At 41.0% G+C, this 24,702-nt stretch overlaps 1 protein-coding gene across 1 annotated transcript in view; it reads right to left on the bottom strand.

The window, feature by feature from the left end:
• NELL1 (neural EGFL like 1) overlaps positions 1 to 24,194 on the bottom strand; it is a 437,981-nt gene extending 413,787 nt beyond the window's left edge. The window contains exons 1-2 of the mRNA XM_026651341.1: positions 24,085 to 24,194; positions 17,659 to 17,784 (exon numbers count right to left, since the gene is read on the bottom strand). Of these exons, the coding sequence (XP_026507126.1) occupies positions 17,659 to 17,784; positions 24,085 to 24,133 (175 nt within the window). The 5' untranslated portion in view covers positions 24,134 to 24,194. The remainder of the gene's footprint in view (positions 1 to 17,658; positions 17,785 to 24,084) is intronic.
• Positions 24,195 to 24,702: the final 508 nt, after the last annotated feature.

Below are 24,702 nucleotides of genomic sequence, written 5' to 3' on the forward strand. Positions count from 1 at the left end.
ACAGCGACCTGGCTCGGGCAGGATCGCTAGCGAGGCATGATACTTTTGCCATTAAGCAAACACAGCAATTCTTTCCTGCCTCTGCCACTGAATGTCTCCATGCATTACGCTGTGCCCTATCAGTGCGGGAGGACTGCATGAGCTTGGAAAACATGTCGTCACGAGTGCATTTTTTTCGTCTTCTAATCTGTGATAACCTCAGGGACGGAGATGATGGGGGAGCGTAGAAACATTCTGGGGGGACTGCATGGTCACCTGCGCTGCTGAGTTCACCACGCTGGCCAAACAGGAAATGAAATTCAAAAGTTCCCGGGGCTTTTCCTGTGTACCTGGCTAGTGCATCTGAGTTCAAAGTGCTGTCCAGAGCGGTCACAATGGAGCACTCTGGGATAGCTCCTGGAGGCCAATACCATCGAATTGCGTCCACACTACACCAAATTCGACCTGGAGATGTCGATTTCAGCACTAAACCCCTTGTCGGGGAGGAGTACAGAAATCGATTTTAAGAGCCCTTTAAGTCGACAAAAATGGCTTTGTCGTGTGGATGGGTGCAGGATTAAATCGATCTAACGCTGCTAAATTCGACCTAAACTCGTAGTGTAGCCCAGGGCTCAGAGTACTGGCTTTTATGCGCAGTGTTCCTTTGTTGCCTATTTTAACTTGTTCACCCCTGCCCACCTTGTAAGAAGATACCATTATTTTGTGCATCAGCAATAAACTTTAAATTTTTAAGTCAACATTCATTTTTATAATTACTTAAAATAGTGAAATCACCCTGTTTGTATTCAGCTTTTCAGATAAGATTAGTTACTTAGTATTGGGACAAGAGACTGGTCAGGCAGGAGTCGTGTTGGACATGTGAATATTAAGCTCAGATCCTTGTTCCCTGGACAGCCACATCTTAGGAGCCCTTGTATCTCTTGGGAGATGACAATGTGACTCATCACAACCCTTTCTAAGGGATCCAAAAGCAAAATCCAGCTCACCCCAACACAAGACTTTTAATGGAAGTAGCAAAGGTGGAAATAGAGATGTTTCAGAGGAACATCATCCCTCCTTTCCATTACAAAAAAGTTCCTTAGAAAAGGCAATACTCTCAAAGAGCTGCAAAAGGCTATGCAAGGACAAAAACACCAACCACAGGGATTGTCACCAGTGATGGTTCATTTTGCTGCCAAAAGGAGAAAAGCCTCAGGGAGATATTCTTTCCTACCAAACGTGGGCAAAACCAAGTTGGCTTGGAGTAGTCAAGGGGGGAGAGCCCCATCCCACAGAAAGGTCGATTCTGTCTCCAGGCCGGTGTGTGTATTTTTGTAGTGTTAGTGAAACAATGGGTGGAAGTTTCTATCTTAAATAGGAGCTGGAGGGAATCTGCAATGTGCTCCAGCCAGAGCTGAGGTGAACAGGTATATATGACCATCCTGATTCCCTAGTGCACTCAGGTTACTATCCCCATACAGCTCTGAGTCAGCACAAAGCAGCTCATGCTATGCAGCATGGAACATGAGCAGTAAGCAGCACATTAGTCTTCATTAGGGCACTCATCACCTAGGGTACCCATCACTGCTTGCTTGCCAACATCGTCTACACCAGTACAGCAGGCACACACATCACAGTCTGCAAACAACCACTTAAAGCAGATTCCCAGCCTACTCACAGGAGAGAACAAAAACTCTTATAAAACCACATTAGTAAAGAGGCCTGACCTGGATGTAATATGTCTTGCCACGTGCATGCCCTTCTTCTAAGCTAAGGGGGAGGTCTCACTAGTGAGAAAAAAGTCTTTTTAAATGCTTTATTGGCATCTGTGTTGCCAGCTCTGCTCAGATTCAATAAACAGTAGGGCATCATGTTCAACAGCACAGCTTTCTAATTTATTATTATTCATTATAAATCACTTTTTACATGTTGCTTCAAACACTGTTTCTCAAGAATAAGATCTGCCTGCATTGAAATGCTCGCTGATTTTAATATGCAAACCTCCTACAGAGATGATGTCTCATTTTAATTATTGTTTCGGTTTAATGGGTTTTCATTAAATTAGAGGATGGAGCAATTACCAGGGTGAGCAGCTAATGTTTCAAAGGTAAGTTCCCATGGCTATACAACAAAGGCAGTTCGAGAAGAGAAGGTGGAAAACAGTCTATTTCTAAATAAACTTTCCTTCTGCATGATGCAAAATTACCCTGACAATTTATCTTACCAGATTTAAACATTCAGGTTTTCCTGTCATTCTGATATGCATACATTTGTAAACTAGTTTATGACTAGGTATCTCTTAACAATATGAACTTAGTATTTGAAATAAAAAGCCATCTTATTTTAAAGGAAGCTATTTCAAATTCCAAACTCTGAGAAATCAAGATTTTTAGCCACTAAGATATCCGAAAGAGACCACTCATGAAACCATAGTCTCTCCCCAACCAATAATTTAGTTAGTTTAGTGGATTAATGTCTGACTTTTCACCTCTGGGAAATTGGTCTAACTTGAGCACCAGCAAGAATGACCAAAATCATATTAATTAAGTAGCTGTCAGAGAGTCTAAGAGAAATGCCTTTGGTTGCCTCAACAATATTTCAAAACTAAACTACATAAATTTGGCACACTGGGACAAACATAGCAGTATTTACTCATATGAGACTTGGAAATGAATACGAAGTAAGGAGAAAAAAAAATGCCCACCTCTTTCAGCCCCCACCAATGAAAGGTCCCTGTGGGGGACAGTTGAGACACTAGTAGAATGCTATGGAGAAGTCTGCATTGCAGGTGCTGGCACTTGTTTAGGTACATAGAGGGCTTCAAATCTCTAGAGCCCTCAATTTATTTTTCCTCACATGAACTAACATAACAACAACAACAACAACAGGGCACTTCAGCAGCAAAAGAATACATACATTCCATCAACTAGAGGACCTGGATAGTATGTTATATTGCAAAATTTATTTGGCCAGAAAATCAGCAGAGCTAGAGGAATCAAGAAGGAATAATAGTGTTCCAGATCAACCACAAGCAATTAACTAATGTGTGGCTCACTGGTATTTTCCTCACGTAGGTCGGCTTTATTTACCACCCGTTACTTCTGTGTTTCAGAGATTTTAGGTGGCTATTGGGCTTGTCTTTTGAGGCAAGGTTTGTTTTTGTTTGTTTTCCCCAAAGATACTAGCACTGAAATCAAAACTATTTAGGACACGTGCAATTGTTTGATCTCTTAAACTAAACACCTACTCCTTAGCCAGTGAAAATGCTTGAGAAGTCACAGTACCACTAAAAGCACATCGTCTGCTCTTAAATCAGGAGTTAATCAAATTACATGCCTTGTTAGCTAATTAGTTCAGGACTCACTGATTATAAGGTCTTTCCCACTGTTTATCTGTATTGCCCACAAGGTACAGTAGCGTTATCGCTGCAAAAGCTAAATGTTGCAATTATTGTTTTCCAACTTTGCACATGAGTATTTAAAGAGCATTATGGAAACTAGACAGCGCCCTGGCAACACAATCACAAGAAGAACTGTCACCAGAGGCAATGTATGCAACATTGGGAAGAGGCAGTGATTTCTAAGGTTTATTACAGACTTATTATATTTTTCACTGAAATGCTTGTCCGTTTGGGATCTAATTTAGAATATGATAAACATTAATGTCATACTAGAATCATAGACTATCAGGATTGGAAGGGACCTCAGGAGGTCATCTAGTCCAACCCCCTGCTCAAAGCAGGACCAATCCCCAGACAGATTTTTGCCCCAGATCCCTAAATGGCCCCCCTCAAGGACTGAACTCACAACCCTGGGTTTAGCAGGCCAATGCTCAAACCACTGAGCCCTCCCCCCCAAACAGTGAGCCACTGAAAATTCTGTTTCTATTCCAGCTTTTTGCCAAGGCCAACCTGGCACTTCCCCTCATCCCTTTAAAGAACATTTTCAGATAGGGTTGACGTTATGACTTCATAATTTGCTGGCTGACCACGCATGGGTAAGAAACAAAGGAATTGTGTTTTAAAATATCAGCTTATTTTAAGAGCATGTGCTGGCAGGTATAGGCAAAAAAACAACAGAGAATATTTTAAGCAACCAAAAAGTATTCCCATTAGGCCGAACAGCTCGATATTACAGGGAAAGACTATAAATATTGCCCTATACAATGGATGTTACCAACAGGATGGCATCTCCTAAATTAATGGTAATATTTAGTGCTTCTGTAGTGCTTTATGGTTCTAAAATTCAACATGAACACCACAGGAGAAATCCTGCTTGCCTTCCTCAGGTAAGTAGTCACACTGCCTGGGCTTTTCAAATGAATCCAAGGCACCCAATTTCCACTGAAATTAAATAGCAATTGAGGGGACTAATTCACTTAAGCTCCTTTGTAAATTGTCAGTGGGACCACATGGAATGCAGAATTTGGTATATTGACAGGACAGCCAACTCCTGAATCTTTGAGTCAAGATACCAGCATTCTACCCCTGCCTCTGCCACACACCTACTTAGAATCTTGGGTAAATTGTAATCTTTCTATGATTCAGTTTCCCCATCTGTAAAAGGGAGATTACAATATTTAATGCTGCTTAACATGCATAACAGACGTGGTCTGAGAGGCAAATTCATTCATGATTGTAAAGCACTTTGAACTGCTCAGATAGAGGCACTATATTATTGTTAATTACAAATAAAGGTATTTTAAAACAAAATATGTTTTTTGAAAAGTAGTAATTCTTTACTTACCTCCCTATGTTCAGAGCTCTGTCTGTCTCCTGATGCAGCTGATGACTGAGGCTTGAGTGAAAGCCATCAAAATCAATAGGCTTTGGCTCAGACCCTTAAGAAGTTAAATTATTTATATTGCTGTAGAGCTTAGTTACCCTAGTCATGGACCAAGGCCACATTCTGTTTTATGTTTGTACAGTGTCTAGCACAAAGACAGCCCTTGCACCAAGGAATTCAGTCCATGGAATTACAACAGGGCTGAATTTGGCCCAACCTCCTTAAGGAATCCATGTCATTGCACTGTATGGTTCGCATTCATTACTGATTTATGCCCCCATGCAATTCCACTGAAGTCAAGAGGATTACAGGTGGTGTCCATCAACACACAGTGTGATCCCCAAGTAGTAAGGCTCAATCCTGTAATTGGATCCGCTCAGTCAGACCCTTGCATTTGCACAAATCTGAACCTCAGTGAGCTCATCAACTCTTCCAGCAGACGAAGATCCCTGAACTCAGGCCCAGGCAAACAAAAACCTCACTTTTTTTTATAAATGTATTTATTTTAAAATGTTAAGTCTACACAGGTGTTTTCTTAGGCCCTGATCCAACAAAGCTCTTAATCACATAAGTAGTCCCACTGAAATCAAACAGGATGATTCATATGTTTGAAGTTAAATATGTGCTTTGGTGGATCAGGGCCTTAATGATTTGAGTTTTAAATTACTTTTTTAAAAGCATTTTAGTTCATCTTAAGGAAAATCCAAAACTAAGAAATATGCAAAGAATGTGTAGCAAATTATCTATAGAACATGTTTCATAACAATTCTCCTCCTATGATTTCTTTATATAAGAAAATTCACAACACATTACTACTTAAGCAAATGAAATCCTGGATTGCTTTGTTTTATTTAGTAACTGTATTATAGTAGCTTGGAAAGTAATATTTGTCAAAGCCCTTTTCTATTGATGTGTAATTTCTGCTGTCAGCCTCTTTACAATTATTTTTGTATTCAATATCATCTGTGTATCTTTGTGGAACACTGTTAAAAGAGACATCCTGAAAGAATTTAAAAGCATGTGTATTAGATGAGTGGGTATACTCTCACACACATTTATAGATTCTTTCAGGATGTATCTTTGTACTACATTCTGCAAAGAAACAAAAAGAATCAAACACAGCCAACACACTTAGTCATTCCCTGTAAGTTGTTATATGAATTATTTGAGAGATTTAAGAATTTTTAAAAATGTCACAATAATAATGGTTTTATCTTTTTACACCATAATTATGATTTGGAGCATTGCTTTTCTTATTTCATCCAAGCACACCACAACTCATGAATAAAATATGACAAGTTTGATAGCATCCATAGCTGAGGGTTCATCCGTAACAGCAAACGTGCTCAGGGTACTAAGAGCTCCCTTTTGCTCTATAAGCCTTTGTTTCTGAAAATAGGCTTTTATTTAAATAGAACTGCCACATGTGTCTCCCTTTTTGCATTTCTCGCCTTTAGCAATAACACCAGCACTGATGTTTACTCTTTTTTAAAAAAAAAAAAAAAGTACATCTCAAAACAATTAGGACAGTATAAAACTAGAAAGACAGAATATCCCATCTGAAAGCAAGTGCTCACAACACATCAAAAACATTAAACGCACTGCCACTAAAAGAACAAAAGGGTAACACAGAGGAGCACGACTTCTAAATATGAGGCAGTACAAAACAAATGTTAATTTCATACTGGCTTCATAATTAATTACACAAAAGTAATCTTTAACTATTTCCTTCCTCCTCCCCTCCCCACTACTTCTCACGAAGACAACTAATGCCTTCCCAAAGTCCTGTCTCCAGGACTAGCCCTGTACGCTCTTGGAAAGCAACACTCCAGATAAAGTACAGCATATCAGGTTTGCAAATCATGGGCATTTATCAAATAATTCTAGAAGTGTCACATTTCCAAGCAGCATAATGAGCACCTGTGTAGATCTCCACAGAACAAGAAAAATCATGACACACAAAAAATTCTCTTCCCACAAATCTGGGCTTGCTTGTTTATTCCCGCCCCCCCCTCCTCCCAAGAGCTTTGATTTCGGAGTACACATTATTACATTTGTATGATAAAACAAACGGGAGAGAGGCATTTCTGTGTTTCAATTGTTCGTGACTGGACAATGATTATTTGACATTTGAGATCCAATCCTGCATTCTTTGCACATCCAAAGCTCCCTTTGATTTCACTCAGAGTGTGGGTATTCAAGAAATTCAAGATCTGAAAAGCACAAGAACTAAGCTTAATAAATGTAACAGTGGGAACATCAAAACTTGTCTATATTAGGACCAAGGGCCTGCTCCCATTGAAGTCAATAGGAAAATTCCTAGCTTCAAAGAGCAGTTTCCTGTAAATGCAGGGAGGGAGGGACTTGATAGACTAGTATGGCTGTAAGTACTATGATCCTAGGTTATCTTTTTCTAGCTCAAAGGATCAATGGGATATTCAACTGTAACTATAAAAGTAATGCAGGAAAAAAGTAACAGCACCTTTTGGAAAACCAAAAAGCAGATGCTCAACTACAGTTTTGGTTGCTTCAGTACATAGTGATGTGGAACTCTCTCATATACTTCTGGGAATTACAGAACTAACTAGCAGGTGCCTAATAATTCTATGTTTTTGTAATTTCTGAGACACTACATTTTGTCACATTGCTTTGCCTTTGTGTCCTGTTACACAATGTTGCATCATGCCATAAGCCAACACATGACATGATCACCTAACATTAGGTGTGTCAGAAATAAAAAATAAAGTTCTTTTCCCTCCCTCACATAGTGAACAATCTATTGCATCTGGTGGCAAGACTAATCTGCATTTTTAGCAACTAAGCAATATGTTGAGGCCTCAAAAGTAGCATCTAATTTTTATTCCCTGCGGGTACTTCAAGATAGCAGGCTCCCCCCTCCCCCCAAGAAAGTACCCATGTCTAGTTACCGTATTATGCTTAGATTATAGCATAATCTGTTAAAGATGCATAATGGTTTTTAACTATTTTTATCTATATAATTGTTTTAAAGAAACACTGTCAACTTAGCTTTTGTCTACGATATTGCTCTTCTTTTGGAAGTGATTAAACAAAACGGGAGGTGAGTAGAACTGTTTCCATCAACTTGATTTAAATAAATTTCCATTAAAATGAATTTTTGACTGTTAACAGTCCCCTTCAGCGTTTTGAGCCCAAATACAACGGTGTTTGTTGTGGGTGCTAGTGCACAAGAACAAAAATGAAATCAACCACCTCATTGCCCAGGCTGAGAGCCTGACTCTTCAAGCCTCTCTCATGCTTCGTAGTACTAAGGGCTCACCTACACAATTAACAATTAACCTGGAATAAAATAGAGTGGGAATTTAAAGCAGATTAACTACTCTAGATGAACTGCATGTGTAGACACTCAAAGTTCTCTTATTCTGAAATAAGATCCCCCAAATATGGAGTTAATCAGGAATAGCTATTCTGGAACAGTTCCCCATGTAGACAACCCCTTACTTACTCAGCAGTAATGGGTCCAATTCTGTTTTGACTTACATTGGTGTCAATCAAGTTACGTCAATGGAGATACATAGGTGTAAAACTAAGAAACAGGCCCATTAGAACTATTTGCCCAAGGAAGTGTTATTCATTGGGCAATATTCACCCCTATGCAGAGGGCAAACCCAAGGTTGATGAGTCTCTAAAGTCCCAGTTACAACCCGTCTAAGCATACATAGAACTTCAGTAGCATATATGCCTGCTCCTCTGTATGGGGATGAACTTCAGCAAGTGAAGAGCAAACACTATAAACAAAGAGAAGTACAAGTAACTCCTCACTTAACGTCCTCCCAGTTAATGTTGTTTCACTATTAGGTCGCTGCCCTGTTAGAGAACATACTCCTTTAAAGTCCTGCAATGTTCCCTTATAACGTTGTTTGGCTCCCCCCGCTTGGCGCTCCTGACGGGGAGCAGGGTGGAGATGCGGGGGCTTGCCCCATTCTGCCCGCCCAATGCTCCTGATGGGGAGCGAGCAAGCCCCCGCCCCGAGACCCCGCTCCCTGGCAGAAGCGCCGGGTGGGCGGAGCGGGGCAAGCCCTCGTGCCCCGACCCCGCTATGCCCCGGCCTCAACCAAGCTTCATCATCAACATCGGTGAGTACAGTATTAAATTGTTTAAAATTATTTAAAACTTATACTGTATATGTATATAATGTCTTTTGTCTGGCAAAAAAAATTTCCCTGGAACCTAACCCCACCTATTTACAATAATTCTTATGGGGAAATTGGGTTCGCTGAAAGTTGCATTTTTCAAGAACATAACTAGGATGTTAAGTGAGGAGTTACTGTAATTTAGGTTTTTAATATTTTGAGTTTGAATAAAAGAATATATGATTATTAGCTGATACTGTTATCATGATTATTATGGGCCACATCTTGATACCTTTACTCCAGTTAAGTAGTACGTTATTCAGTGAGTAACCCCATTAACTCCAACGGGATTATTCATGAAGTATTATTCAACCTGAGTAAGAAAAATGGAATTTGGCCATGTGATTTAGCTTGACAGCATCCCGTTAAGACAAAGGCACAACACATTCTGTTTTCATTTTGATGGAGCTCCAAGGAACCCTGAAAATCATTACTATTACTTTTATCTAAATTGAACACTTTTTCCTTAAAGATATGGGTGTTCGTGCTACTATTACTATATTAGGGTTTGGAACCTTGTAACTCCCATTAGTAATATTAGTAGTTAACCTCTTATGTCCTACTCTGTATCAAGTGGAGAACAAACATCCTTTGTTTTCACTCTGCTTATCTTTCATAAAGGTCTTTGTCAATAGATTGCCACAAAAGTTCATGGCTTTTAGCATATCAGAGAAGCGCTAGCTGTAGAAAGTCTCCTCTTCCCCATGTGTACGTCAGTATCAATGCAGACAGACAAGCAACACAATTATTGTCCCACAGGAAAGCAAAAATAACTGGCAAGGGCAGTGGCAATACATGATCAGAGTTCTCTCCTATTCAATACAGACATATTGGGAAACCCAAAATAATTTAGATAACAGGAGGAGGCAGCACAGCAATATTTTCACCTCTCCTGCACATTTCTCCAGGGTAAAAACTGATCATTTTCATTTAGTGTTGCTAAAATTACTGGGCTGAGTTTTTAATTTGGAAACTGAAATTTCATAACCATTGACAAGCTCCTTCCCCACCCATTCTCCACATGAAAGTCTACAAGAGGCCTAGACCTTAGCTTCCAGCCAGTCAGCTTTACCAGTGAGAAAAAGGAGTATTTGGCTGCCATAAAAATATGTCTTTAAAAATAAATAAACAAACAAACAACACTAAAATTGGCTTGGTTACTACCACAAAATGTCACTAAAAGCCAGAAATTGCATTATTTAAAGACCTGGCAAAACTGTAAATTACCTCACTTTCAAAATGTCACATAAAATTCAACATGAACCCAGAGCCATCCATTCTAATGAGACAAAACCTTAGCCCAGCACACAGCCTAAGTAGCCAGAGTACGAACTGGGAACATCTTCCATGGTTTTAGTGGTCTCCATTCTGCTTGAGCCCCTACACAACCTTAATCCCCATTGTCCCACCAATCCTGCAGCCTGCCTCCAAATACAGAGTTGTGCACAGGGAACTCTACCCTGGAGCCCAGCTCTACACAGTGCACACATCACCTCAATAGGCTCCCCAGATACTTCCCACCCCAGCCAGTGTAGCTGCACTGGTCAGTGAGAATGGGACATGTTGATCCCCTGGTGCTACAATTTAGCTACCAGAACTGAGGAGACAGAGAGGTGTGGTTAGTATTCTCATTGACCTATCATCAAGAGAGATAAAGCGGCTCTTTCTTGAACTACAGAGCTTCTTATAAGCTACCCTTATAAGCGTGGCTGGGCTCGTCTCTCACAGAACTTGGCACAATTCAAACATTGACCATTCCCAGAAGCATTCATTGGCTGTCAGGTCATGGGGGGATATGTAAAGTCTGTGTGGTTATTCAGCATGGCATCATTTTTGGGTACTGAAAAGGTTAACAGCAGTTTATCTATCTCCAGAGCCTTGGGATGCTATTCAGTAATTATGTCTCAAGCAATCTTTAATTGTTCCATATGAAGATGATTCATCTCACTTATCCCCTCCTAGCTCTTTGTAAGCTGAATCCAGATCAGTTCTCTCTCCTGAAGATAGCTAGAGTTTTGCAGAGAAAAATTAAGATTGTTAAGTCAAGCACTCAGAAGTTAAGAAATGCCAGCATTAAAGTTTTAACACGCCAACTCACAGAGTTTAGCTGTTATCCATAAAAATGAAAATGTATCAAACCAGTTTACTAACAGTATTATGGTCTGGAAGCAGCTCCATTAAATGAAACTGACATCAGAAGGCTGGAGGCAGTAGAGAGGAGAGTTCTTTGGTAGATGGCATGGGTAAAGTGGAATGATTTTAAGACAAATGAAATAGAGACGGGAGAGGAGGATGTGAAAGAGTACCGGATTGGCTGCAATCAAAGAGATTACAGAGATGGAGACACTGCAGAAGACGAATGATAAGATGCCAAAGAAAAGAATGCAATGCAACCAAGGTCATTCAGACCTGGAGACTGACCATCAACTATATTGTGGGACATCATATGCAGGAGCATGACCAGGCTGAGCTTAATGGAGAAATGAACCATGAACAGGAATAAATGATGCCGCTGTTTGGCTTCTCGTGTCTATAATGATACTTTGGGATGAGAAGAAGAATTAAAATTGTCCATGCAACCTTAATTCAGCCCCCTTCTACATATGCATTATGATACAGACTTTAATTACATGATCAAATTTCTCCACAGGACCCCTGCCTCATTCAGAGCACAAAATGGATGGTACTAACTTAATCAGCAAGTATTCAATATTTTGTTTTCTCCCCCATGTCTTATATACAGCACACTATTCAAACCCTGCTCTAAAGATAGAATTATTACTTTCCCCATGGACTTTGCTATGATGCTTCTCACTACAGTGCTTCATAAATATTAATGAATTGATTTTCATAACACCTCTGTGAGGTGAGGGGTGGTATTATCCCCATTTTATAGATGGGGAACGGAGGCACAGAGATATTAAGGTTAGGAGTATCTACTAATTTTGGGTGCCCAACGTGAGATGTCCAGGACCTGATTTTTCAGAATACTTATCAATATATGCTATATAATGCTATGTTCAAAGCACAGCTCTCATTGACTTCAGTTGCAGCTGTGACTACTCAGCACTTCTGTAAACCAGACTTTAGAGTATCCTGTTGGGCACCCAGACAATGAGGAACACACAATTAGTGACCACATGTGAAAAGTTTGGCTTGAGTGACTTGCCCAGCATCACAGAGGAAATCTGTCGCAGAGTCGAGGATAGATGTCATCCTGGAATCTAACTGTCTTAAACATGAAAATATCCTTTCTTCTCCTGCCTCATCCATGCACACACCTTTCAACTTCTGCAGCAAATGGGGCAGGAGTCCCACAAACGGCCTTCTTCACTACCCTGATTCATCCATGGAATAGGGCAAACAACAATTATGGGATAATGTAATTAAAGACTGCAACATAATGCATATGCACAAAGGGGCTGAACTAATAAGAACAGATAGTAGATAATGTTTTCACCCCTCAGCTCACAGTTACACAAGCAACTTGAATTTTGACATTTCCTAACTTTTAAGTGCTTGATTTTGCAAACTTAATCATGTTCTTTCAACATTGTTTTTTAAACTGAATAGCCCAGGTTTTTAAAAAAGCAAACTGAAAAAATAGAAATTCCATGATGTGGCCTCGTAATGACACCCACATGGATCATTGGCAGAGCTGGACCCTTCAGAGCTACAACACAGACCTCTGAACTTGAGCTAATGGAGTAACTAGTAGCAGTATGTCATTCTCTATGGGGACCAGCAGAAGAGGAGGATGGGACACTTTGCCAATGGGTCTCACAGATATCTGCTGACATCAAAGGTATTGCCTGAGATGTAAGGATCTTTCATTCCATTCCTGGCTCTGGAGGGAAACATACTGTAGTGGGCACAGACTTTTCTGCCCATTACCCCGAACATGAGTCCTTCTGCCCCATCCCCTCCAACCTCTCCCTGTCCCATTTCAGTCTCATGTTCCTCACTGACTCATTCAGTCTCCAAGCCTCAGGATTCTGATCCGAGTTCCAGTATCCTTGCCCAGTCATTCCCAGACGCCCCCCCATCCCAGTTTCTTGTCCTCAGTCTTCTTGACCAGTCAGTCCCAGTTTCTACACTGAGCTTCCAGCCCCCATTTCCCTCTCTGCCCCTGCTAGCCTCCAATCACAGTCCCCCACCCAGGCTTTTTGTACCCATCTACTCCCCAGCCTTCCCCTGCCAGCCCCCAGGTCCAGCTCTTGTCTCCTCTGTATTTGAGTCAGGCAGTCATCTCCTCTTCCACCCTGTCAGGGCACCAGTAAGGGAGTCATTCAGAACACAGGAGAGACAGCCTCCCGGCTCTCAGTCCTAGTGCCTGGCCTCATCCCAGAGCAGCTGTTATGAGGAAAGTCCACCTTCACTCCTGTAGCCTTGGACTGGTGCCTACTCAGTCCCTCTGTGAGGATAGCAAATGAGCAGTCAGGTCACACTTAGGAGTTTTCAGGGGATGGAGGATGCTCAGTTAATTTGTGGGGCTTGCACATACACAGTCTGGTCAGCACTAGAGCCCCAAACATGCTCAGTGAGGATGGAATCTTCAGAGATTTTAGCTGCTACATCTAAGTCTCTACTGAGCCCGTGCAAACTGATTTTTCAAAGGCTTGAAACTTGGACAAATCTGGGTGCATTTTTACAAGGATGGCAAACAGCACATCCCTGACACATAGGCCACTTCCCTGGCAAATGTCAAGGTCCTGCTCCAAAACATGGGAGCACTAGAGTTTTCCAAAGACATTTTTTAAACAGGTCTTCTTTTTTAAACATTTCAAACAATGTATTTTTCCCTAGCCTCCTTCTCAGAAACAGCTTAACTGTTTTGGCTGTCACTTTTGCAGAACTTCAGCCTGAGGCAGACACCCCACACGGTACATTTCAGCTTGAACAGCTCAAGTTTAGCAAAGTTATAAGTCACTGAAAACAGGATCTTATAATGGGAAGCATCAGGCAACCTTAAATAAAAGTGGTGCTAACACTGGATATAATACAAAAGGGCCAAGTTATGGTTCCCTCACTGTGAGTGTTGTGGGGGGAAGGAGTGAGGGAGACCTAGCACTCCCACACACAGAAAAAAGCCATATTGTTGCACTGCAGCCAGCATTCCATGGGACTACTCACATGCTTACATGCTTCGCTGGACCACAGCCTAATTAACTTGCCAACTGACATAAAATGAGGTTATGGGAATAGATGGTAGAACCCATGTCTTCCGACTCCCACTTCAGTTCCTCACTGTAGAGGATGCTGCCTATCAACTGCTCACACTCCAGGACTAAATATGTCTCTGTCTGTATTAAATTGAAATCCAAATTCCAGAGCTATATCCTACTCTCAGGTGCATGGGTATAAAGTCAGAATATTCCACTGACTTCTTAAAATTACTCTGGTTTGACATCAATGTAACTAATATGCCAGTGAAGTCAGTGGACTTATTCTGAATTTATGCTGGTGTAAATAAAGGCAGAATTTGGCCCAAGGAAGTTTAGAACTGGTGCTCTGCTGCCACCTATTAGTACTATACATAACAACACCATGTTGTAGTCTCATCACATGACACAGGCCAAACCTATATTTAAAGTAACAATTTCTCAATCCTTCCCCTTCATTTTCCATTTTGGGATTTAAATGCGGCTGAATTTCAGAAGCGACTGTATAATGGGACTTTGAAATCCAGAAAAAAAATAATAAAGTCATCATTTAAACTGCAGTCCAGAGATCTGACTCTCAGAATTCCTCCCTGGGCACACAGATAAAATATATACAAATAGTGGAGAGTGCTCAGTTGTTGTCTTGATACAATGATCCAACCATCCAGTGAGTCTGTCTCAGACCCCTTTCCAGTTATGCAGACAGAAGCATTAGTGTCAGGTAGAGAGCAGGTGCTCCCCCACTTTGAAGGCTTAGAGAAAGATGCCAGGTATTGGAGCAATGTGCAGCAAGGAGGTGAAACAAAGAAAAGCAGGCATTAAAGGGTGAAGTGCACCAATAAATGATCAAAGCAAAGCTCAGCTGAAAGACAGGATCACCTCTTGGAGGACACAGAAGAGGAGAGACAAATTGCAGTGTATTAGTGACATGCTCCAACAAAATATTGCAATTTTAAAAAGTCTGGATGCTATTTTCCAGTCATTATTATAAGGCATTCATTTTAGGAGCACTGTAATGTAAATCCGTAATGCTGAAGAACTATTGAAAAAGTTAAATAAAATAAGCACAAAGATCAAGACTTCAATCTTTCAGTGCTCCAGTCTAGTGTCGCCAATTTCCAACTCTGGTAATTTATGTTCTGCCTTCCCAAATTCTCCCTGAAGTTTCAACTGGGAAAAGTATTATTATTTATTTAATACAGTGGAAACCCAGCTAATAATAAATATACAAGTGCCATATAGTAAAACCAATACAAAAACATGTACATTAAACAAAACAAACAACCAGAAGCAAGCAGAGTTATCCTGAACCAAACAATCTGGCACAAGGTCAAATCATAGTGCTAAGGTGGTGATTTTCAACCTGTGGTCTGTGGACCCCTTTGGATCCACAGAGTATATCTAAGATTTCCAAAGGGGTCCACACCTCCATTCAAAAATGTTTAGGGGTCCACAAATTAAAAAAGGTTGAAAACCACTGTCCTACGGTCAGCTACTTTACTCAATGAAAGGAAACATTTTATTTGACTTCTGCATCTTATAAAGCCCCAACGACACTGTTGGCTTTCAACAAATAAATAACGAGGGGAAAGCCCAAAAAACTAGGTAGGAATAATCTAGAATTTGCATCCTAGCCTAAAGGCAGCTGGAAAGGGTCTCCTTCAGACCTTCTCCGGGAACGAGTAACACAACCAAGGACCCTTGGGTCAAGAGTCTTGTCCCAGACCCAATCCTAACTGAAACTATATACCTAGAGCAATTCTACCCTAGCCACCCTGCTGAGCGGGGGCAGGGAGGGGTGGTATGCAAGAGGCAATTGCTCAAGCACTGAGGGTTATCTACAGGCACCTAAGGGCAGAATTTTGTTCTTGGGGAGAATCTCAGTTATAAAGAACTTTATATAATAAATTTAAGACCCTGAATTTTATTCTTCACTTACTGTTCTGAACTTTTGTTCAGAGTTTCTAGGAACATTTAATCCAGAGGTGGCTGCATTTCAGTGGTGGATGAACTTCACAGCATGTTTAGTTTTTATGTTAGTTTGTAAAGTTCATAAAGTGTTCTGGGGATCTTCCAGGACAAAAGGAGCTAAAGAAATATAAGATCACAATCATTATCCCTTAAAATTTATTTTTAATATCAACTGTTGCAACAAGCCCTGGGTTGCACATGCAGATCTTTTTAGTTTTGTCATTAGGCACTATCAGACTGTGAAAATCTATGGTGACAGTTTGTCAATGTGTTCTCAATTAACTCCAAAAAAACACCATGAGAAATTTTAAAATAGTTTAAGCCAATTAGGACATTGCAGTCTGCTGAGGAATGACTGCACTTTTAACACTGTTTGCCTCAACTACTTACGGAGTGCTCCAGCACAAAATGAAAAAATTGACTTTTTAGGAAGAGTATCCAAAACAAAACATTTCAGATGTTTAACTTGATGTCTATATTCTAGATGTTGCTGATAATAATTCCAGCATCTAGGAATTAGCAGAAACCATTTGACTCTGAGTCCTGAAAGGAAGGTGAACCTTGCATAATTTCTTAAATATGATCTTCAATAATCTCTCTGCTAGAACACCTGTTCTCTCTCTTCATATTGTACATATTTACCAGCTGGGTAAAGAATAGGCTATGTTATAGGTCGGATTCTTGTATCATGTACACGAACGTAAATCATGCATAACTACTGAAGTTCATGGAATAAAACCAGTGTAAGTGAGATCAGAATCAGGCCCTTTGTCCCTCTAAATTGTTACCAAAGCAAAAAAACCAGAGCCATTGAAGACAGTCTTTCATGTAAGTATTAAGCAAGTTACAGAAAAGTTATACTAAGCTAGGTGAAAAAATCTCTCTGTTCATATTACTTGCTCATGTAATCATATTGTAGCAACTCATTTCTTCTGCGGTTTAGGGCTTTAAGAAACAATGGCTGAAATCCTAGCCCCACTAACATCAATGGCAAAACGCAACATTGACTTCATGGAGGCCAGGACTTCATCCACTGGTCAGTTAAAAATCCCATTTTTAAATCACTTACCAGTTCCACCTTACAATACTGAAACTTAAATTACTTTAGAAATCAGAGTCTTATTTTTACCATGAATTCATTTACTTTGTGCTGGTCACTCTGCTCAGAGAGTGAAGATAAATATTGCTTGCCTTTCTTATGCATGCAATTCCATTGAAGTTGACAGAGACTGGTGTATTACTATCAGTGTGCATCAATACACTACAAAGGGCTCCAATACTGTCCTCTTATCTATGCATGCAACTGGGCCCATGCAAGGGAACTCAGTGGGAGTATTCGACTGGAAATTAAACAGAGGAATGTTTAAACACACCCAAAAAATGTTTTCATTGAAATTTTGGGCCTAAATGACCTGATTTCATCCCTGTAAAAATACCATTAACATATTTCAGTAGAATAACAGTATCTTAGGAACAACAGAACCCATAGTAAAATGCAAGCTCTGTGTACAGGGAATATGTTTTACATCCAGTCTCTTAGTAATCATGGAGACAGAGGCTGTCTTAGGTAAATGAAGATGTTTGATTTACCTTGGAATAAAAATGCTTTGCTAGCATGTAGTCCTGACACTTGCGTAACTCCAATAGTTGTATTCACAAGATCCAGTTCTGTGATAATATCAATTTGTAAATTGGGATCCATTCCAAATCCGACAACTGTTTTAAAAAAAATGAAAGTTCAATCAATTTTTATTTTAAATCAAAGCATTACAACAACAACAAAGAACTTCTAGTACAGTATGGGGTATGTGCAGATACTATGGACAATAATCACTTACGAGACAGTAACCTCCCCAGATGTAAAGAAAAGATGTTCTTCTCCATTGACCACCATTAAGCTAGTACCTTTTATCTTCACAGATTTTAGAACACAATAGAAACACTACATTTAACACATAGTTCTTCTGCCATGTCATACTTATCCAATTATAATAAAAAGCAACAAAATGAAGACAGAAAGAAAACAGCAGGCAGAGGAAATGAGTAATCACTCAGACCAGCAATGCTCATATTCACTGAGCTATACTATTACCAAGAACTTACTGAAGTCTGAATACTCCTTTCATGATCAACTGAAGCATGCTAGCATTCCATGTCGGGCTGCAGCTACTCTTTAATATTAATAGATTAGGTTACTTACTTCCACCATTCACTATAAGTTAGATGTAGTATATATTCCAAACTGGACAACATGCCCCCCATGAATTGCTGATAATAGGGTATTCTTTAGCATCCTGATGGAAATGGGTGATATCTGTAGTGATGGTATGGAAATCATGTGACAGTGGGTATTCATGCCCAAGTGGTAACAAAACTGCTGCACTAATTTAGGCTCAGACGCTCAGGACAGCTGCTTGTTCACAGAACACTTTAGGTGGTTAAATATGCAACCTTTATCCAGTAAGGAACAAGAGATATAGCAAGAAACCAGCATGGTTTGTTCTTACAAGGGTCCATCCATCAGCATGGTAGCTGTGGTAATACGAGATCTGTGCCTGGCATATACAGCAAGAACCTATTGTAGAATCCAATCCTGCTCCTAACAAGCATTGTTACTAACGTCATTCTAGGAGAAGGAGTAGGCTCCTAGAGTAAAATCCTAACTCCACTGAAGTCAATGTCATTGACTTCAAGGGGGCCAAGAATTCACCTGTAGTGTATAGTCAGATGGCTTTCCACTAAGTGATCTCCAGTTTTATGTTTCAATTCATTCTTTTTCTCTTTCAGGACTTTGAGCGGTTAGGCAGCAAGTATCCTGGTTTGAGTTTTTAAAAGACTCTCTGAAAAACTGTCAGGGTATATAATGAACAAGAATAACTCAGAAATTCTACTTATAAATCAATTATGCCACAAAACACTTTTTTCTCCTTTTCCTTTACTCAAATATTAAAATACCTTGGGATGATATCTTGTGCTAAATGTAGAAGACAGCATTTCACAAAATGCATGGAGAGTAATAAAAGCTCTTGAAAAGGAAACTTGAAAGTGGTCTCTTTTAACCTCACTCCAACAGTGGCAATTGAGAGTACTGTGCAACTTGCAGGATTGAGCCCATTGATAGGAAGATATGACTTCATAAAAACACTTCTGGCTTTCCAAATTAAGTTTATTTAGTATGTGCTGCCCTAATGCTTTCATATTAGTAGAAGACTAAACAGTTCTGTAGAATATTAAGACAACTGGAATAAACTGATCTTACAATATAAACTGGGAGATACAAACTTTCTAGAAATTCTGTAATAACACTGGACTTTAAGGTTCTCTTTGGCTTAATCCAGGCCAGATGCTCAGAAACTACAATATTTGAATTTCAAAGAGACTTTGACATCTCTTTCAGACCGGCACTACCACATCCTGTGATAGCTAACACTCCTAACACTGAACCAACTCTTCTAACTGCAAATCATCCTGAACAAGTTTACCTCTGTCTGGCTAAACCCACTACTAGAAACTGTTGGGGGGTTTTGTTTGTTTTTAAACTACCTCTCTTTGGCCAAAATGGAGAGAGATAAGGATAATAAATGGTAATGCTAAAGCTTATATTGCATAGGGCATTTCATCTCAAAGCATCCTACACTGCCTCACAGCATACAGCAGAAATGCATCCCTCTCTAGGTAGAGATCAGCAGCTTACCAAAAAAAAAAAAAAAAAAAAAAAACCAACAGTCGGGGAGGACAAATTTTGGCTAAGGACGTCAAAGCCAAAAAGCATCTGGGGAGCTTTACTGTCCACACAAAACAGATCGGACATTGTTTCTTTAAGGTCTCATCCAAAAGAAAACCCCATATAAACTCTATGATACTAAAATGATCTACTTAGGAAGAATGAAGGGCTGAGCTGACCCAGCGGAGATTGAAATATGTGGTTCCAAATACTAAGGGCCCAATCCAATGCCGATTCAAGTCAATGAGAGATGTTATAGCGCTATCGTTGGATGCTGGATCAGTCCAAAAATGTCTTAAACTGTAACAATGGACCACTAAACCATGCCCAATAAGCTCCAATTTTGAACCCATTAAAGTCAATGGAAGTTTTACCACCGACTTCAATGGGAGCAGAACTGGGCCCTAACACAGCAAAAATAGATGACCACATTAAGCATAATAGCCTCACTATTTTTTTTTTAAACTACTGATTCCAAACAGCAGCAGGCTTGAGCTGGTATAAATCAATGTGGCTCCATTAACTTCAATCCACACAAGCTGAGAGTCTGGCCCACCAGCTATACTGTGCCTCTTTCCAACAACTATCACAAGCTTTCCAAAGAGGAAACTATTACAATATCATAGCAGTTCTTTAGCAAGCCCATACATTGTTTTAAATACCTAGTCATTTTCTTAAGCTGGCTCTTGAGATTGTACACAGACACTCAAAACCCTGGTTATTTAATAATTAAACAACAAATAGCTTCTATTTTATAAGCAGGTCTCTGGTCCGCCTGGAGTCTCCCACTCTCTTTTTCAGAGATCTTAAGTAAAAGACTCATACAAAGAAAATCACATGTATCTCTATTAGCATCCAGCATTTTATGTTGTGTCTTTTAAGTAGAACAAAAAAATTGGAAAATCCCATTTCCTCCTTTAAATGAGAACTATTGGCCTTTATATTGTTTCTTTTAAAGTTGTGCAAAATATGGATAGGATCCCACATGGTACTCACTGCCCTCAACTCCTACTGAAGTCAGTAGGCCAAATCCTTAAGTCACTTAGGGCAGGTCTTCACTACATGGGGGGGTCGATTTAAGATACGCAAATTCAGCTACGCGAATAGCGTAGCTGAATTTGACGTATCGGAGCCGACTTACCCCACTGTGAGGACGGCAGCAAAATCGACCTCCGCGGCTCCCAGTCCACGGTGCTTACTCCCACCTCCGCTGGTGGAGTAAGAGCGTCGATTCGGGGATCGATTGTCACGTCCCGACGAGACGCGATAATTCGATCCCCGGGAGATCAATTTCTACCTGCCAATTCAGGCGGGTAGTGTAGACCTAGCCTTAGTGAGAGTTTTGTCTGAGTTAGGACAGAAAAAAACTCAGCCCTTATTAATGAAGAGTTGAAGGTAGTATATATAGTATGTTACAGGATTGAGCCTATAACTCAATAATATGAATGATGTCACCAAGAAATCCCTGAAAGAAATTAAATCAATCTAACATCTCTGACAAATTGCATTGTTTACTTGCTCCTTTATCATCACTTTGGAAACTTGAGTCCAGGAATCATGGGAAACTCTCTGTAATTAAATGGCTTGGTACACAGAAAGCATAAATTATGTGATATAAATTACTACTTTTAGAACCCCCTAGGAGCCTTAATCATGGACCAGGACCCATTATGCTTGGCACTGTACAAACACAAAACAAAGATTATACATTCCTTTATACTTTACATAGGTACACATCTAGGTTGCAGTGGGGAGGGAACTTTAAGTAGAAACGGTCTTGATACAATCTAGTCAGTCTCATACAAATATTTGCTAGTTGAGTGGTAGCAGGAAGTGAACTCTATAACATGTATTTTACCTTTGACTGTTAACAGCAGGATAGCAATTGTTGCACATAGAACTTTCCAAATGGCTTCACAATGCCAAATAAATTAATCTCAGATTAGTCTTGACTACCTTTTGGAGTGTCAACATACAATACTGGTGTTATATTAGCTGTGAAAACAAGAGATATTTTCTCCCTAGACATTGTTATGTCACACCTTTCAAATTCTAGTGATCTTAGATAATGGGGTGATACTGTAATACTTTCTGATGTTAGTTGCCATTTTACACATTGATTTCCTTTGAAAATATATAGTAATTTTACTAAGTAGTTTCCTTGAAAATATCATTTGCACATCTTCAAGAAAACATCCCCCTAACATACTCTAAATCAGTACCTATTTAGAATAGTAAATTACACAAGAGTAAAGGGAACAAAGACTCCACAAGAAAGTCATGCTTCTGTTATATTATTTCTATTCATTCTTTAAATTAGGGATTTGGAACTCTCAGCCTGACTGTTCCTATGGATTTGCCAGGTCTTTAACCATTCCTAAATGCCCATGGAGGCTATATTACAAAGAAGCATTGTTCCTACTAAAACACACATTTTAATTAAAATGGCCCCCATTGCAGTCAATATAGCAACACTTGCAGATGAAAGATATCAACATATAAGCTCATGTGTGATCTGTTATGCCTGCTTTCAAAATGATCAGGAGACTTTATGTAAAGTCCTTCTCAAAAACAGCCTGCACTTGTCGGAATAAAACTGTATTTTTATATTCATACAGGAGAAAGACTGTTCAAAAATAAGGAAGCTTTTTAGTCAGTCTGTTGTAAGGGTCTGAGTCTTAGAATACTCTGGCAAATTACTGTTTAATGCCAACATTGTAAAGGATGCTCCCAACATTATTAAAGGAGAGACTACACCACAAAATTCTGCCTGCAGTTGTGGTCTGCCTGAGTCAAAGAGAACCCCTGAGAGAGCTGATATTTTTCCTTTTCAAAAGTGTGCTTTCTTAAGCCTTCACCTGCCCCTACTTCAAATCCTTCCCCTCCGTGAACAAACAGCAGGGAGCGAGAGAGGCAGACTCCTGAAACTTTTCATTATTGAATCTTGCCTCACATAAGCCTTTCCTGAGAGAACGGTTCTTAAATACTGCTATAGCGAACAGAGGAAACAAGGGCTAACATGGAGGAGACTGGCGAAATGAGAATGATCCCCATAAAGAATATTAAAAAGTCAATAAGTGAGGATTTTTTCCTGGGTGAGGAGCCCACACAAATAAGGGGGGTTGATCTACTCGCCAGTTGCAACTGCACAAAGACCTGGTAGCTTGATATTTTTATGCGATTGACCGTGGGTTTTATAAGGGCAGTTTTAATATGCCAATTTCACCTCTGATTTCAAGACTGCCAGCCGTTCCTATCCCAACCTTAATATTCGCCGAAGTGCTATTTCCACTGTAAAGCCAGGGGAACCACCCATCTGTAAAGCCAATAATAAGCGAGGCTGAAATCCCCCAGTGGCGGACCCCAGACACGCAAAAAAAACTCAGCCTAACCCCAAAGTGAAATCTAAGCAAAATGATTTTTCCTTGGGAGAAAGGAGTCCGCTGCTTTCAGCAGCCTATAGCAGGGGGAAATCCTCAGCAGGTGCATGCCCTGTCCGAGCGGATCTCACTAATCTCAAACACATGGGAACGGTTTTAAGTGGGGGAAATCTGAACACAGATATCGCTGCGTCCACATGATTATTTCAGGCACGGCCTCGGAGACACGTTTCCAGCAGCAGCAACTAATGATAATAGTACAGCCTGCCGCCACCTTAAACATGCAGCGGGTGTGGAAATAAGCCTGCTTTCCAACCGGGCTGGGTGGGGTAGGAGCTGGACTGGCATGACCCGAAACGAGCTATTTCCAAACCAAAGGAAAGTTTCCGAGTTCTCTAACCAGTCGCTGCAGCATGCAACCCAACCCAACCCTTCCCAGGGCACTGAGGAGCTGCGCCGTGGGCTCGGGTGTTGCTGGTGGCCCTGGTACAGCAAGGTACGTAGCACCGAAGAGTGTGCCACTTTCCCTTCCCAGATGCAGCTAATTGCATCCATGTGGCTGATTTTCCCGATACGATTGCATGAAAACCCATCCACTCCCGGACATCGCTAGTCACACACATACAGCCCAGAGCATTAGCTAGCTCACAGCTGGAGGATGACCGTGATAATACCGATTATTTGCGATGCTATTCAATAAAGGACAGCGCAGCGAAGACACAGGAGAGCGGGTCGCATCTCCCCACCGCACCCACGGGCCAAGCTGCAGGTGCCGATCGCCTTTGCACGGGGAGACAGCCCAGCCCTTTACTAACAATCATCCGCCCCGACGCGAGCTGCTCCTTTGCAAAGATGCACTTTGCACCTCTGCCCCTAGCCGCCTCCTCCGGTGGGTGGGTCACCCCCTCTTACCTGCTCTCGCAGAGGCCACGCAAGCCCAAAGGACTAGAATTAAATCCATCTGTGCTGGCCCCGCTGCGCGCCCCGTGCAGAGCCCGGAGAGGCAGGCAAGGGAATCCCGCTTTCAGTTTCTTTTGAGCAGAGCCCCAAACTTGAAGAGCTTGTTTTGGCAGGCTTGGGAGAGAGAGCAGCAGCTCCACCAGCGGCCAGTACTGCTACCCAGGAACAGCCCATGTGCCTCGCTCAGGGATGCTGCCCAAGTCACCCAGCCCCTTCCTTGGGGGCTGGGCGGCTCAAGCCCCACCTCCCATGGCATCTCGGGTCATCGTCATTCTGCCTGACGCCCCCTCTCCACCCAGGTTCATATGCCTGCCGTTAGCAGAGACAGCCTGGAGACTCCTGTGCTCGTGGGATCCCCCTCTCAGAGCCTATTGGCCCCCCCCCCCCCCCCGCCCCCAAAGGAGAAGCTGAGATCGAGAAAGGCAGAGGCATTGCTGGAAGAACGGTACAAGTGAGCAGGGGCGAGTATCCAAAAAGGGCTTTTTTGCCGAGATCTGCCTTGATCCCTGTTCCGTGGAATGACCCTCACTCGTACACCGCGCACTGTGCGCTCACGTGGCTACAATAAGC

The sequence above is a fragment of the Terrapene carolina genome, unplaced genomic scaffold (assembly GCF_002925995.2).
Source record: "Terrapene carolina triunguis isolate 2854851 unplaced genomic scaffold, T_m_triunguis-2.0 Scaffold96, whole genome shotgun sequence".
NCBI classification, from domain to species: Eukaryota; Metazoa; Chordata; order Testudines; family Emydidae; genus Terrapene; species Terrapene triunguis.